Genomic DNA, 16,092 nt, shown 5'->3' with positions numbered 1-16,092 from the left:
CTTATTACTCTGAGCCAGGCAAGTCGGTTTCCACTTTAGAGCTTTTTCTCAGACTGTTGTGGTCTGCTTGCCCCGGGCACAAAAGCTTTGGTGGCCAAAAGGAGTGGAAGGGAACATAAGTCAATCGCCGGGCCAGGAGAGACGGTGGCGGCTGTTTTTCAGCCGCACAAAGATGCACCTATGGAAGAGGCGCTGCCGTTTATTAACTTGCATAACTCGTTTATTTGTTCCAAGTGATGATCTTTGGGGAAAGTGTTGTTATATTTAGAACCTGCTTGTCAAATTTAATAAATGATAGTTATTGCCATTTTTCTTCCTCTGGAAGCACTTTCCCAGAGCCAGCCTACCTTTCCCTGGGGCCCACGCCGGCCAAGGACCGATGGGCAGCCCGCGTCCCCGTAACTGATGGCTGCTGCCCGGTGGCCAGATCGGGCCGGTGACCTCGGACGGTGGGGACGGGCACCACGTCCAATCCAATCCCCCGCTTGCTTCCTAACCCAATCTTCCTGATGTCAAAGGACAAATTGCTTCATTCAGAAAATAGAAATGGACGGGGAGCTCCCCTTGGCAGACTTTCCAATAACCAAATACCAAGGCGGGGCGGCCTCGGAGGGGCCGGGGGGGGCCCACTGCGTCCCGCACACTGAACTGATTTACAAACCTTCCCTAATGCGAAACAAATGCTGTGGGTGTGAATTCATACTTAACCATAAAAACCCTTGCATTACTCTGTCTCATATTAAATACCACATATAACTCTCAGCAGGTTTTATGTTGTGTTTTACTGTCAGCAATGGCTAAAGCTGGCCTAACATTTTGTTTGACAATTAGGAAAATTTGTAGTTTAATTTATTAAACTAAAAAAGCCAACAACTGCACGGAATTGCTGAATCCAGTCCACTTTTAGGCCACGGTGTGGTATACGCCGTCTTCCTGATAATTTAATCATTTCTCCTTTTACTGCCTTTGCACTTTAAATATTCCAATCTGGTATTATTTAGGAAAGAAACTCATGATAAGAAAAGAAATTGAATCCTAACACCTCAATTCTGAGGGAAAGAGTTAAAATGATCTCATTGCTATGCAGAGAAGCCAACTGTTTAAAAAAAAAAAAAAAACAGATGTGGTGGGACATGTAAACTTCCAAAAGCCACGAGAAAACCCAGAAGGCACCGAACACTCACACCCGATGTGCGGACAGAAGATAAGCCCAGCAGTGCACAAGTTTACTGCAAAAACCCAAGACACTCAAAGAAAGGGAGAACGTTACCCAGAAGCCCTTAAGAAGAAAAACAATATATTGAAATTTAAAAAGCGGTATCAGAACACCTTTAATTCTCTATCAAAGGCAGAGGCAGACGAGTCGGGGCCGTGTGTCTTCTGGCCTCCGTGGGCTCCCCTCAGGCCCCGTCTCCACTCCCAGCCTTTCCTCCCGGCCCCCAGACATCCTCTGCACAGCTGGAGCTGGGGTTCCCAGCAAGCGACACTTGCAAAGGCGTATGCCTCCGTGTTAAGATAGATTTAGACTCCTTCCAACACCACCCCTGGAGATGAAGGTCTCAGCAGACTTGGGAAACTTGGGGACCCCATCCTCCTCGAATCAGCACTGGGGGAGCCTCCCTGACTCCACCCCAGTACCAAAGAGACCAAGTGCACCTCGCTGGGTGTCATTTACAATAAACAGCAATCCCCCCGATGTGCTGTAATAACCCTACTCCAACGTGGATTTTTTTTTTTTGGGGGGGGGGTCCTCACTAAACAGTGCCTCCTGTGAAGGTCCCACCCCCTCCCAGAGTCGGGGTGACACCAAGCCCCAACCCACGCACACACCTTGGAAAGGTGCTGCTTGTGCCGCCCCCCACCCCGTGCTGTGCGTCTGTCACCCTCAGACAGACCCCAACCCTCGCAAGCCCCCAGCCCTGCTCCTCAGCTATCCCCACTTGGGCCACTTGCACCCCCTTCCCCTGTCAGTGAAAACTGGCCCTAAAGCATCAGGCTGGTGGTTTGGGGCGAAACGACTGCTGGCTTTCTACCTGGCTGGCAGCGGTCAGGGCTGGACCCCCCTGGAAATTCTCCATCCCAAGACCAGATGCTTTGAAGGTGCAAAGCCACCGCCAAAGTTTGGTTGGGTTTTGCTGTTCTGTTTTGTTTCTCCCAGCGTGGACCCTGCCCCCAGCTGCTGGCTTTGAGAGGGGGAAAAGGGAAACCCGGGCGAGGAGGGGGCAGCTGGGGGGGGCGAGCTGCCTGTCTGGGCCCGCCCGGCTCCCCCGCACCCCAGATGTCGGATCCCCTGCGCTCCTTTCAGCAGAGACACGCTGGAGCCGACTCCTTCCGCCGCCGGGGCCTGGGCTCCGGGTCCTACAACAACACAGCCTGGCCGGCCCCCTCCTTTCCCCCTCCTTTCCGCACATGTTAAACTCATTTCCTAGTGAATTATTGGGAAAACGCCGCACTGCCCCCTCTGCCACTTTCAGACGCTGCGGCCAGCTCCAGCGATCTCTGGCACCCGGGCCCCTCATGAATTTCGAGTATTTTCTAGCTGAGAAACTTCCAGGGAAGGAATTATAGGGAGCCGATCTTTTGTTTGTTTTGTTTTTAATGAGCGATGCAAAACCAACTAAAATTAGAGTTGCCCTATCCCCCCCCACACACACACACTCAATCCCCTTTATCCCATTGTTGACCAATTTATACCATTTACTATTTTGACAGATATGACTGAATAAACTGATTTTCGGAATAAATAGCTTTGAAAACAGTTTTCTCAAGCTTCTACAATTCACTGAACACTAGTTACCCCAAAGTCTAAGAAGCCTATAAAATAACCCCCTCCAAAAAAAACCCTTAACCCATAAAATTCCTCTGCTTATTTTTTGAAATTATAGCTATATTTTTATTTTAGAGCATTAATAACACCAGTATAATGTCTCATTATATAGAGTTTTGACCACAAACATTTTTGGGAGATTTGCTGTTAAGATAAACAAACAAGAGGAGCTTGTGTTCTGGCGAGCTGACGGGAGTGAATGGTTTTCATTTTCTCCGAGTGTAAGCTCTAGAAGCTTTGCCAAGTACAGGTTAAGCTCCTTGAGTTTTCACTTCCTGTACCCCTACTTGTCAATCACTCTCTGGCATCTGCGATGACAATTTCCATCATTAGAGCCTGGAATTTTTATCTCCTCCAACACGTCTCCCATTGCCACTGTGAGTCTGAATTCTGATAAATTATTCACCATCTTTGAAAAGTCACCAAAAAACTACAGCATCCGTGCAGCCCCTGCATCTAGCCAAAGATCACTCTCCTTCTGGTTTGTCTCCAAAAGGCTCTGCCGAGGCCAGTTGCCCCCACTTTCTCCAGCGGCCCGAGAAGGCCTCCGGCCAGCCCCAATTATCCTCTGGTGCACACAGAGTAATTATTTGCTTCCTGTAAGCATGCGTACCAGAGCCCCGAGTTTGGAAGGTTTTCCATAAGGTAATCCAATTCATCCAAGGCATCCTAACACAATTACAGGCACTGGCAGCATCTTTTCTTTTCACCTGACCAGGCAGCCGCAGAGGCGCGGGATGGTTTGCGTCAACTCACCTCCTGCAGGATCGCTTCTGACAGCCGGGCGCCCGGCTCCTCCCCTCCGCCCCTGGCCCTGCGTCCACGGCGGCCGCCCCCTCCCGAGTGCCCTGTGCAGCAGCCCTGCAGACAGCTGTCCCCTGCTCCGGCAGACGAGGCGCGGACTGGCTGCAGAGCAGGGCGGAAGTCGTTCCGGGCGTGCGGCTCGTTCCAACACCGGACCTCGACTGGCCTGGCCCTCCGCGTCCCTGCCCAGGCCAGGCGGCCACAAATCTCCGCAGGCCTCCTCGCGGCCTGGACCGGAGGGAGGCCTGGGGCCTGGTGGCCGCCGCCGCGGCCGCCTTAACGATGGCATACTGGGGCGGTGAGCGCACGGATTTAGAACGTGTGATGTAAGCTGTATAATCTCCGTGGCTTTAGGAAGGCAGGGGAAAAAAAACAACATACAAAGTGGGAACTGTTTTGCCTGTCTCCCTGTTTAGAAATGAAAGCATTGCATTGTTACTCAGTAAGCAGCTCTTCCTCCTGTTTATTTTCAGAAGTTTATGAAAAATATTTGAAAGGATGAATGCACACGTTGAACTTTTTGCCTCTCTCCGTCAGCGTGCCAGCGAATAAAACAGCCATTCACACCTGAGCTCGGCAAAGCCAACTCGGTCCGGTGCCAGCCAAAATCAGACTCTTTGTCGTCATGTCCATTCATCTAAAGGCACTTTAATACGGCCAAATTTCTAGCCAATGTTTTTCCTTCGCCGAAGCCCCAACGTATTGAAACATACTTTTGAACCAGAGTGCGACTCGAAATGCACAATCAGAGCCAAGAGAAGGACTGGGGGAACGGGAGGCCTATTGGATGATAATTGCATTCACATCTTTAAGAAAACTGAGAAGGAAAAATTAACACCAAACTATACTGTTTTCGTTGCATTATGCAGATGCAATGACAAGTTGTCATTTAAGAAGTTAATAAACAGTCTCCGTTTTGCAGGTTATCCAAATGCTACTGAATAGAAAACCTTGGATCCCTAAATGATGTGTAATTAAAATTATTTTTAAAATCCTCCTTGACAGGCCGGGGCTTAGCCAAAATGTAAATGACATTAAAGAAGACAATGAATTTAATTTTATTTAATGTCCCTTTTTGCAGATCCTCATTTACATAGCATTTTTAACAAAAGCGTTGACCTTATAAATGCTGGCATTTGTACAGCTTCTGCGGAGTTGGATTTAATCACACTCTTCCAAAGCCATGAGGGAGGGAGCTTTACGTTCTCTGGTTGGAGACGGAGGAGGAATAAAAACATTGGGACTGGTCAAATGTTTATCCTCCCTGCTTCTGAAAGCAACCTGACAAGAAGATGTAAAGGACTGGGGAATAACCCAGTGCTGTTTGCAAGGCTTGGTAATAATCATACATAATCGTTTGGAAATATAGCTAATAAAAAATATAATGAGTGTTCAGCAAAATCGGCATTAGGCCCAAATTACATGATATTAATACTTGAACAGGTGCAGAAAGGCGCTTTAAATGAGGTAAATGAATAAAATGTCCCAGAGCACAACTGTGTGTGCTGACAAAAAGTCAATCCCATGAATAATTCAGTGAGCAGGGCTGCCAGCGAAGGTCAGCTCTCTTTGACCTTTGTGACAGGAAGTGAAAGGAAACACTGTTGACTAAAAAAAAAAGAAAGAAAGAAAGAAAAAAATCTCCAATCGGTGTTCAGCCACCGCTCTGCAATCAGTTTAAAGGTGTAAACTTAAAACGTGTAAATGAATCAAAGTAAAGCTTGGTTGGGGGGGGGGTTCCCGGGGTGGGGGGAGCACAGAGTTAAAATTGTGGGTAGTCAGCTCCCCCGACTAAAGACAACGTGAAATCGCAGACAATGAAAGGTTAAGTAAATAATGTTTTTCTACAACCCAATATCAATTATGTATAAAAATCTGAGGTCAGCTGAAAAGTATTTTAAGAGCCCAGAGGGTTGAAATTTTGTAACAGCTGTTACATATGACAAACCTCTCCCCCCACCCCCAAACTAAAGCTATTCCAAACTCTGTATGAAAGAAAATGGGATAAACAGATGTCTGGCTTCCAGACAGGGAAGGAGGACACACTCGGAATGATAAGTCTCCCAAACTCTACAGACTAATGCCAGATTTATTGGGGTGGGGGCACCACCCGCTGCAGGGATGCCAGCAAGCAGGACGCCGGAGACACCGCCATCTGGAACCGCCCCGTGGAGCACGCTCCCGGGCTGCAGCCGTGGCCTGCTTGGACGCCGTCGAGCCCCAGCCCCAGCCCCCGCCGGCGGCCTCCACAGTCTGCAACAGTTGGACCCGCACCTCCGGGCCCACTGAGGCCGAGCAAGGACACGGAAAGCAGGGGTGGCGGAGGTGCCTTACCCATGAGGGTCCGGAGGTCCTAACGGGACAGTGCGAGAGCGGGCCGTGAGCCCGAGTGTGGTTTTGGTTTAGCAGCTACGCCGACATCCTGTAATCATTTACAGCCCTTGGAATGTATGGGTGAAACAGGAGATTTATCTGTTCATAGCTGGAGATGTGGACAATGGGTGTTCCTAATGAAGACCATCTGCTTTTGTGTTTTCCCAGAAAACATTATTCCACTAGGAAAATGATACTCCCATCCTTTTCAGCAATACCATAAAAAATTACGTACAGATATGTACGTACATCTGTACACAGGCATATATATGTACACGCGGGGTGTGTGTGCCTTTTCTTCTTGCTTTTAGCTCTCTGCAGGTCAGAGGAACTTTTTTCCTGCAGTATCTCTTTACTGACCACACTTTCTGCTTTACAATGTGAGGTTTCTCCTTTGCCGGCTAAGTTGTTACATTATTTTAAATACACTATAATGAGATTGTATTTGCAGAGCTACCAAAAAAAAATGTTCCTCTAGCAATGTTTTACGAGGGAGAAAAACAATCACCATAAGTGAAACCTTCACCATGAATTTAAAGGATTTTGTAACACGGAACATCCTCATGTTTGCTTGTTTGTTTTGCCTTACTCTGAAGGCTCTTCCGTGTTGTTCATAAGTATTTAATACTTCTGAAAGATAACTAAATCATGTAATTAACTGATCTTAGGCGCTGGAATCTTTGGAATGTGAGTACCTTACAAGAGCAGAAGACTGACTCTCTGTTCCACCACAAAGAAGAGGGCTCGGCGTGGGCTAGAACAAACGTGAGCCCCATTGATCTCAATTCAGGGTGGAATTATTGGTTTATATCCTCGGGACAAATATGCCTTATCTGGTCAAAACCTGCTAAGTGTATCCAAAGGTCAAAAGGAGCCGGCAAAGCACACTGGATATAATTCTTTTTTAAGCCAACTAACCGAGTGATACTGCTGCTGATGGGAACCTGTAAACGGATGGGATATTTTATTCTGCAATGCTCAAGAGGAAACGCAGGCTGGGAACTCCACAGAAGTAACTAATTCTAGGAGATAACACACACCCCACACAAATGATTATCATTATGGAACAGAAACGCATCTCAGCTGCGAAAGACTGTATCGCTCTAAAGAGAACCCCCTCCTAGCGGTATTTTTCTTTCTCCAAGTAATGCAACTTGCCCTACCAAATGCTAAATTCTTCATTTTCCCCCCAGAAATATGCCTTAAACTGGACATAGTGCCAATACTGCAATCATTTAACAGGGATTTACAGCAGGCAACAAAATGCTAATAGTATTTTGTCATGGTAAGTGACAGCTCTCTTAAGAAGACTGAAAAGGTACATTCTATTTGTCATTACATAAAACTATCCTTACCTTAAAATCCCTAACATGGAAGGTGATTAAAATTCCTATAAAATTGTCGTATCTTTGAATTTAGAAGCACAGATTTTTCATCAATAATTAAGATCTCCAAAGCCTTTGTGCCAGGCGTAAACGGAGCGTCAATCCTCCTTATTCAAATAAACACGGTAAACCCATTAACCGAATGTTTTTACATTTTTTCCCCTCCTCTCATGCTTCCAGAATATCAAATGTAGCACACTTCACTTAGGTGACAGAGATAAAAGTATTCTGTGGTACATATTTTAACTAACCAAACCTAAGAGAGCATTCACTCAGACAAGAATTACAGAGTATAGCTCTGCCTACCTGGGGAAGATATTTCCCATCATGTGAGGAAAACCTGTGTAGTAAAGGTTCTTAAGAATCAATAGTCAATAAATGATTGGATGTTACACAAATCCAAAGTGACTTTAAAGGGGAAAACCCAGCATCCAAAACGTTACCCGAATCAACACTGCCACTTCACTTTTGTGGCCTGCTAAAAACCTCATGATTTTAAAAAAAACCAGTCATCCTATTAAATTTCTAAATATCACGAAGTGAAGACGACGCTCTCTGACAATTCTGCACTGAAAGCCAACATACGCTGCCTTTTAAAGCAACCTTACAGGCACAGAACGAGATTCCAATAGCTGCTCAAACACTTCCAGCCCATTGAAAAAGAAAATAAATTCAGTTACCAGACAACAGTCCAAGGCTGTATGAGTTCCATAGCCACAACAGCAAAGACAAACATAATTACACTGATTCTTGTAGTGGGAGTTCTATAAAGTGTTGAACTTGTTCTCAATTGCCTGAGTGACGGCCACAACTGGTCAGCCCTATTTGATTACTAATAAGAGAGCTGTCCCTCCTGTCAGATACCGAACATTCTCCACTAAGCAAACAGCTATTCCAGCTAGTTAAACATTAGCATTGCTCTCCACTGGTGGCGCATATTTCTTTAGGCTTAATTCATGGACTTTTCCGGGTTTAATTTTTCAGGCACTGGACAGCAAAGTTCATGATCAAAAGATAACTTTGTAATGAAAGCTGCTGAAATCCAACCCCTCTTCAAAACAGTCTAAACCTCTGCTTCACAACACTGGTGTCGGATGTACACGCCTAACATTTATTCGATTTGGGTACCAATTTCAAAATCTGCAGTCAATCACATGCTGGGTCCTATGCTGCTACCCATTGTTAAGAAGACAGAAACCCTCCTCTCCCCCAGGTCACCAGATCTCAGCCACTCCAGTGAGAACTGGGGAGGAGGGTGGGGTGTTTCTGTTGTTGCAACCCAAGCAGAAGCAAATGCAAGCAACCACCGGTAGGATTCATGATCAGCGTCTTAAAGGGACGTAGCAGTGCCCAGGAAAGATGGTAAATGACAAGACAGAGAGCAGCAAATGTAAAGAATGCATACAGCTAATCTGGTTATGGAAATTAATGTTGGAAAATGCAACCAGCATGTGTAATTAGTTTCAATTATAACAACTTGGGTTTGTTAGTTACATATTTGCTACTTGACATAAAACGACAGCCACAATTGGAAAAAAATTAGGATACATTTTGCAACTAATTGAGAGCAGATTAAATTCATTCTAAGGGCGGGCAACAATTACAAGAGAACACACCACCCAAGTCTCAACTTCAGCTATCAGGCGAGATAAAAATAATGCAAAAATGAAATACTTGTTAACAAATTAGCAAAAAGCATTTTATGACATATCTCCGGGTTTAAAGCCAGAAACTCTCTAGGCATAAAGTGCTCCTCACAGTGAGAGCAGTGGCAGATGAAACTGCTTCCCCTGACAACTCGCAAGCAATTACTGAATCCCCACGGAGCGAGCCACCAGGTTTCCAAGTCAACCCACCTGTGCATAACACACGCGGACAACAAATGGTGCATCGCGCAGGATGAGCTCAGCGCCAGGCTCAAAAAAAATATGGAGCAACTGGAAACCAAGCAAGGCAAAGGGCTCCACTGGTGCTGTGGTTTTGTTTTGAAAAATGAAGAAGTCATCCTTACCTGTCAATGATTACAGGGTCCGAGGGCGTTTCATTTCTATTGCCGCAACTTTTCTTGTCACAGCACCGGCTGTAGGGCAATTGTAAACAGGGGTTTTAATATGCATTTCATGCTTTTGTGCCCAACTGGTCATTCCCTCCACACCCACCCCTAAGTCTGACAGTGAGGCGACAGCAGTCAAGAAAACAGTGTTCCTACCAAGGTGGTTTGGCAAATTCAAACCCAGTGAGCTCATGGGCTCTGCAGCTAAACTTACGATGCAACTTTCTATGGGAACAAAGTGGAACCTATCGCTAATACTTGGAGGGTGACCACGCTCCTGTATAAATCGTGATGCTAAAATATGGAAAACATGTTGTCGTTGTTTGTCTTTGCAGTGAACTGAGGAGAAGGGGAGGCTAGAAGCTGGGGAATAACTTTTCACAGCTTCAGCTTTTGTTTACCTCTAATTGTCAAGCTGTTATTTCTGGAAGAGATGCAAGATGCCACCTTCCACCAATATTTCTTTGGGGCATTTATTAATTATAACCACAAAAGCATGCATCAATCTATCAGCAACTTCCATTGTTCCTTCTTTAAGCCTACCTTAACTCCGTTATTGAAACTTTAATTAAAGCAGAAATGAAACAAAAATGTTATGCTTCTTGCATTTTAAAAAAGCATACTTGTATAATGGTTACATGTCTAAATTAGCTAAATTAACACCATATGGTAGGCAAAGTATATAAAGCCTTTTAAAGCTGACAGCTAAAGTGATTAAAGAAAGTCTACCGTCTTCCACTTACAGCTTAAATCACATCTGTGCGCTTTCTATGTTAATTGCAGTACATGCAGAAGTGGATAATAAAGAAATTCCACTTTATTGGTTGTAATTTATATTTATTACCTGATATGAGAAAAAGTCAGCTTTTGTATATTAGTGCTGTAACAATATGTCTGCTCAGAAATGGCATTTGGGTGCCGGGCGTCAAAACCAGGCGAAGTATGCCCCTCAGAGTACGGGGCCTGCTACTGTAGCCCGGGATTCTGCAAAGCAGTTCCTTATTATTCCTTGCAACTATATTTCACATGCCACACATACAAAGTCAATGATGCATTTTTATTTGCCATGTAGGGGTGAAACTCTTGTGGTAGTTAGAAAAAAAAACAGGTGGGAAATTGCTCTTCTGACAGGGATCTCAAGCAACACGCACGCCATCTAACAACAATATGAACGACGCATCGCTGCTCCAGGGATGAGGTTAACTGACAGATCACAATCCAATTCTCACATGCACGAGCTCTATAATAAGTACAAAAGGGTTTCCTTTTTCTCCATAACAGACAATTGTGTATCTGGGGACGGGAGCGCCCTTGGAAGGCAGTAGTGACATGATTCGGAGCCGTCCCCGACTCCCCAGCATCGGGGACAGATGCCCCGCGAGGACATGTGCTCCTCGCGGAACACCTCGCCGTGACGCGGCCCGCAGGCCAAGCCGCTCGGCCGAGCAGCCGGTCGCCATCGCGGGGCCGGGGGTGGAGGACGGGCTCCCGGGCGGCCGGCCGCGTTCCCAGCGATGCCCTTCCCGAGCTGGGCGCGCCGCGGCCTTCGCAGCCGCAGCCGGAGCCGAGGCCCGGGCGCTCCCCGCCGCCCCCGCCGGGTCCTCACCTGCACATGATCTCGTGGGTCAGCAGCACGCGGCACATCTCCGGGTTCTTGTCCTGGCCCTCGTAGACGATGGCCTGCGCGGGGCGACAAGCACAGGGTTATGCGGCGCCCAAGGGCCCGGGCGCTCGGGCTCGGGGGGCGGCAGGTGGACCGGCCGTGGGGGCGTGCGCCGCGCAGCACCCGGACCCCCTCCGGCCGGTCCCCCGGCGGCGTTTCCGCGGCCTCCGGGCCTCCTCCCCGGCGCCAGGGCCTTCGGCTCCCGGAGGCGCCGGCCGCGCTCGGCGGTGGGGAGGCCAGGGCCGAAGGAGGCCGGGGCCGGGCCGGGGTTTCCAGGCCCCTCGGTAGCAGGGGCCGCCGCCGCCAGGCCTCGCGTCCTCCGGCCATTGTCTACGCCGAGCTCCCATCTGCGTACTGGCAGAGCCGATCAGAACGCGCCGCAAGTTCAGAAGCGGAGAAGGCCCGCCGGGCGGAGGGGCCGTTCCCGGCTGTCCTGCGCGCTGCCCCGGGGCGGGCGAGTCGGGGCGCCCGGCCCGCTCCCCGCGTGCGCACCCCCAGGTGCCCGACCTGGGCAGGCCGCCCCGGCCCTGCCGCCGCCCGGAGCCGCCCTGCCAGGCGGGTTCCCTGCGGGACGGGCGCCCGGGGGTCCGCGCAGGCGGCGGGGCCGGGGCCGCACGTGGCCGGGCAGGGGCGGCGCGGGCCCCGGCAGGAGTGCCCGCGCCGCCACGTGCTCCTCGCCGGATGATATTTGGAAAGAAAGTGCTAATGGCCAATCTGGTGTTTATTTTGAAACTGCTAACAATGATTTTTCTCCGGTAAAAAGGCAGTGTCTGCGCGCACGCTCGGGTGGGCTTTGAGCAGAGGCTCAGCCAGATGGCGGGGAGCTCTAGGTGCGCTCCCGGCGCGCTCAGCCCGGCCCCGCGCCCCGCGCCGCCCGCCCGGCTCCACCGCCGGCCTCGCCAAAAAACAACAGAAAACCCAGCCTCAGGGGGAGGAGCGGGGCCCGGCCGGCGGGGCGGGGGCCAGGAGCCGCAAGTTCCCGGCAGAAAATTCCACGGGGGGGAGGGGAGGCCCCTCTCCAGTTCCCGCCCCCCGCCCCCCACTCACACACCCACACCCTGGAAATTATCTGGAAATTACTTCCAACCTCCTCCTCGGGCACTTCTGACACTTGCCTCCACTCCGAGGCGGACAAAGCCCGTTCTCCGGGAAGCTGGGGCTGCCCTCCTGGGAGGAAGGACCAGCCCCGCGCGCCCCGCTTCCCAGCCTCCCCTCCGGACCGGCTCGGAACCGCCGGGGGCTGCAGGACGCCAGGCTGCGGCGGGTACCAGGCTGCCGAGAGCCTGGCTAGTCCTCCGGTGGAGCCCCGTATTTATATTTGATTTATTTTTTATTTTGTAGCACAAACAGAAATCCATAAACTGTCGGTTCAGCGCCATTGACTCTTTGATCAGTTACTGGGCTATTTCTTTCTTTCCTTTTTTTTTTTTCCTCCCCTCCCTTCCCCCGTCAGTGAGAGGAGATTAAATGCCTTTATTTTCAGCCCCTGTTTATACTGCAAAGGTACAGGGCTAAATGAACAATAAAAGCGTACTTAAAACGAAGCCTCTTCTTTCTCTTTACAACAACACAAACTTGGCACTGCCTACACAAACCTCTTAAATAGACTACAGCGATTTTGGAAAACATTTAGCCATTATATACAAAGGAAATCAAAGCACCCGATGGAAGAACGGGCCTGAGTTCCAGAGGCTTCTCTGAATCCGAATGAAATCATTTCCGAAGGGCACAAGGCTTCTGTCTTTGTCAGGGATACCCCATTTTACCTGTCACATCGGTCTTACTCTAAGAGAAACCCACACTGTTTTACCGCTGCAGACATTAAAATCTCACGCTCCTGCTGCCTACCTATGGACAAACTTTTAAAAGGGGAAATAAAATCCAAAAACTAATTGCATGCAGAGTGGGAAGCATGGGTTGCAGGAAGCTGGAAGGAGTTCTTTTTTACTTATAATTCTGAAAGTTAGCATCAAAAATGAAGAAGCTACTTTCATTTCCAAGCATTAAGTCCAGCTTGAAAGTAAATCTGAGAAAATCAACCTGTGCCTCCTGGATTTAATTTGCACATTGGACTTGCCGCCCCCTGCCCAAACACACACACTATTTTCAGGAAATGCAAAACGCCTCTTTAAAACAACAAAAACAACACCCACCTAGTACAAAACCAGCAGCCACCGACTACACAATGCCAAAAAGAAATGAAGCGCTTTTCTGCGCTTAATCACATTACTGATAGCCAATAGTTATCATCGGAAAAGTTGACCAAGACAGGTTAAATAATTTAATAAGGAACTGCTTGTAATTATGTTATTTACAAGGTATGACAGAGGGTGTGAGAGCCAGCAGAAGCAGCTTCCCGAGCAATGGACGGGTTTGGGTGACCCCTGGAGCTCAGAGCTTGAATTATGGAGATGGGGGGCTGAGAGGTGAAGATGGGCTAGAGGAGAACAAGATGACTTTTCACCCCAACACATTTAACTTTTAAATCCAAATAAACGTCTCATATTACCACTCCAGGAAAAAAAAATGAACTAATCAAGTCTAACTCAATGACTTGGGAGAGGAGTTAGTTGCCTTTGTTACTGGGGGAAAAAAAAATCAATGAAATGATTCCAAGCAGAGAGAGAAACGTTTAAAAATAAACAAGGAGAGGTGGGATCTTGAAATTTTTCTGTCAAATATTAATCGCCAAAATTAATGAAGACAGAATTTGATTCCAATCACAAACCACTTAATAAAGCATATATGTCCTGTTCTAACGACAACATAAACTATTTTACCAATCGCTTAATTGCTTCTAATAAATATGGAATTCTAATCAGCATGTCAAGGAAGCTAAATGGAAACCAAAGTCACGAAATCCATTTGTCAGTCCCCTTGCCTCTGAACCCCAGGACAACATCGGCTCACCCTGAAAACTAGGGGGGAGGCGTAAACTTTCTCACCTGTTTGGTCATTGAATCTATGAGGCGAACATACAGGTCCTGCTCGGTTCTGACGCCTGCAAAAAAAAAAAAAAAAAAAACAAAACAGAGACAAATGGACAAATGCTCATCAGAATTTAAGCCCCGCACCTCGGGGGGCACAGGAAGTCCGTTAGCTCAGGGCTGCTGCCACCGTGATACCATGATGCAGCAAAACTTAGGGCAATCCCTTCAAAAGGCGAGAAAGAGAACCCCAATCACTTCTCGCTCTGAGTATGTGTGTGTGGGGGGGTGCTGTTTTCTCCTTTTCTTAATTGAGACCCTTATGACTCTCCCGGTTTGCATTTAAAGGTGCAAGAAATTCGCGCTGGCAGCAGCAGGAGAGCAGGCCTGGTGGCTGAGCAGCGTGGCTCCATGTGGTCTTTTATTTTTAAAAAACAGAAGGCACGAAATGGAAACTGAGTGAGAGTCTGAACTCTTTCTAGTGCCTCTCGAGGATTTCTTTTTAGACTCGTGCACAGGAAGTGAGTTTCTTTCGGTTTATGGCGCTCCCCCATCCCAATAATTAACATTAATTTGCAAAATTGAAAAAAGTCACTTAAAAGTGATGTTCTGCTGGCGCCCTTATCGATCCCCTTTTTACTTTCTACTTCAAGCCCCACCAGTTAATCATGTGAAGTGCCATCGACTTATCGATCGTTTATGTTTTGTTTTCCTTCTCCGCCATGAGAAGATTTCGTGTGTCCATCCGTGTCATTTTCATCTCCAAATCTCCCCGTCCTTCCACCATCTCGGCAGAGCGGGCGCACTTACCGTTGCTGTACAGCAGCTGGAGTTTGTAATGGATACCGTTGTTGGTTTTCTCGTTGTTGGGCTCCTGAAAGTAATGATAAATAATCGCGTTTAGTGTGCTGGGTGTCAGGCGCGGCCGCCGCGCTCCGGCCCCTCGGCGCCCCAGGCCCCTCGGCCTCACACATGGCAGGATTCCTGGCTGGAGCAGCGCGGTGATGTCACTTTCCCGGCGGCAGAGCCCCGGCGTTCTCTTCGCCCGGAACGAGTCCGAGAGCGCAGAGAAGTTGCCGAGCCCCGGCGGGGCCCGGGCGGCGGCCGCACGAGGGGTGGCGCGGTGGCCTCACCGAGCCTTCCCCGCCGCCGAGGGGGCACTCCCGGCCACCGCGCGTGGGCCCCGGCCTCCCACTCCTGGAACACTGAGGGTGGGACTGGAGGGTGGCACTTACTTTCTCTTTCTCCACAAAGTCCACAAAAGCGGTCCTTTCGATCTCCACCGGCTGCCCCTGCCTGTCGTAGAGCGCCAGCACGAAGTGGAAGAAATTGGATTTCCGGAGGTTGGAAGGCGGCTGCTTCTCGAAGTGCGCCCGCGCCAGCCCCACGCCGCTGCGGGAGGAAAGAGACAGCGGCGCGGTGAGGAGCGCGGCGCGGGCCGGCGGGCCGGAGGGGACCCGGGCCGGGCCGGGCCGGGCAGGGCCGGGCCGAGGCGCGCGGGGGCCGCCGCGTACGTACCTCTGGGCGGCCGTGTTGGCGTCCACCACGCCCGCCGTGTGCATCCACGAACGCACCGGGTTCATGCCGCTGCCCAGCGGCTCCTCCTTCATGGTCGTCCCCCCGCGCGGAATATTCTCCTGAATCCCAAACATGAACCCTGCTGGCGGCGGCGGCAGCTCCGGGCCGAAAGCGCTTCCGCGAGCAGCGGCGCTCCGGGGCTCGGCGGCGGGCGGCTGTCCTGGCCGCGCTCGCCCTGCTCGGCGCCTGCGGTCCGGCCCGCCGCCGGCTTCAGCCCGTCCCGGGCAGGGGCGACATACACCGGCGGCCGGCGCTCCGGACGGCCGGGGGCGCGGAGGCGGCGACACCGGCGGCGGCGGCGCTTCGGGGAAGCAGGACGCGGCGGCCGCGGCGGCGCTTGTTGTTGTTGTTGTTTGCAGGCGCGCTCAACGTGGTGTCATCCTAGCCAGGCGCCGTGCGCGGCTGCAGGACACTGCGGGATCGCCCGCTTCTGGCGCGGCCCGCCTGCTCCAAAGACAAATAAACGGGGCAGTGAGTGCCGC

General features: G+C 49.9%; 1 protein-coding gene across 12 annotated transcripts in view; it reads right to left on the bottom strand.

The window, feature by feature from the left end:
• Nucleotides 1-15,684, bottom strand: part of EBF3 (EBF transcription factor 3) — a 117,894-nt gene extending 102,210 nt beyond the window's left edge. For 11 of the 12 annotated variants that reach the window (XM_037804457.1, XM_037804455.1, XM_037804458.1 and 8 more), the window contains exons 1-6: nucleotides 15,551-15,684; nucleotides 15,268-15,424; nucleotides 14,843-14,906; nucleotides 14,051-14,106; nucleotides 11,049-11,122; nucleotides 9,401-9,469 (exon numbers count right to left, since the gene is read on the bottom strand). In XM_037804457.1, the coding sequence (XP_037660385.1) occupies nucleotides 9,401-9,469; nucleotides 11,049-11,122; nucleotides 14,051-14,106; nucleotides 14,843-14,906; nucleotides 15,268-15,424; nucleotides 15,551-15,684 (554 nt within the window). The remainder of the gene's footprint in view (nucleotides 1-9,400; nucleotides 9,470-11,048; nucleotides 11,123-14,050; nucleotides 14,107-14,842; nucleotides 14,907-15,267; nucleotides 15,425-15,550) is intronic. The other variant, XM_037804462.1, reaches the window with a different exon arrangement.
• Nucleotides 15,685-16,092: the final 408 nt, after the last annotated feature.

The sequence above is a fragment of the Choloepus didactylus genome, chromosome 15 (assembly GCF_015220235.1).
Source record: "Choloepus didactylus isolate mChoDid1 chromosome 15, mChoDid1.pri, whole genome shotgun sequence".
Classification (NCBI taxonomy): Eukaryota; Metazoa; Chordata; class Mammalia; order Pilosa; family Megalonychidae; genus Choloepus; species Choloepus didactylus.
Note: the sequence above shows the minus strand (reverse complement) of the source record. Positions and strands in the feature narration are given on the sequence as shown.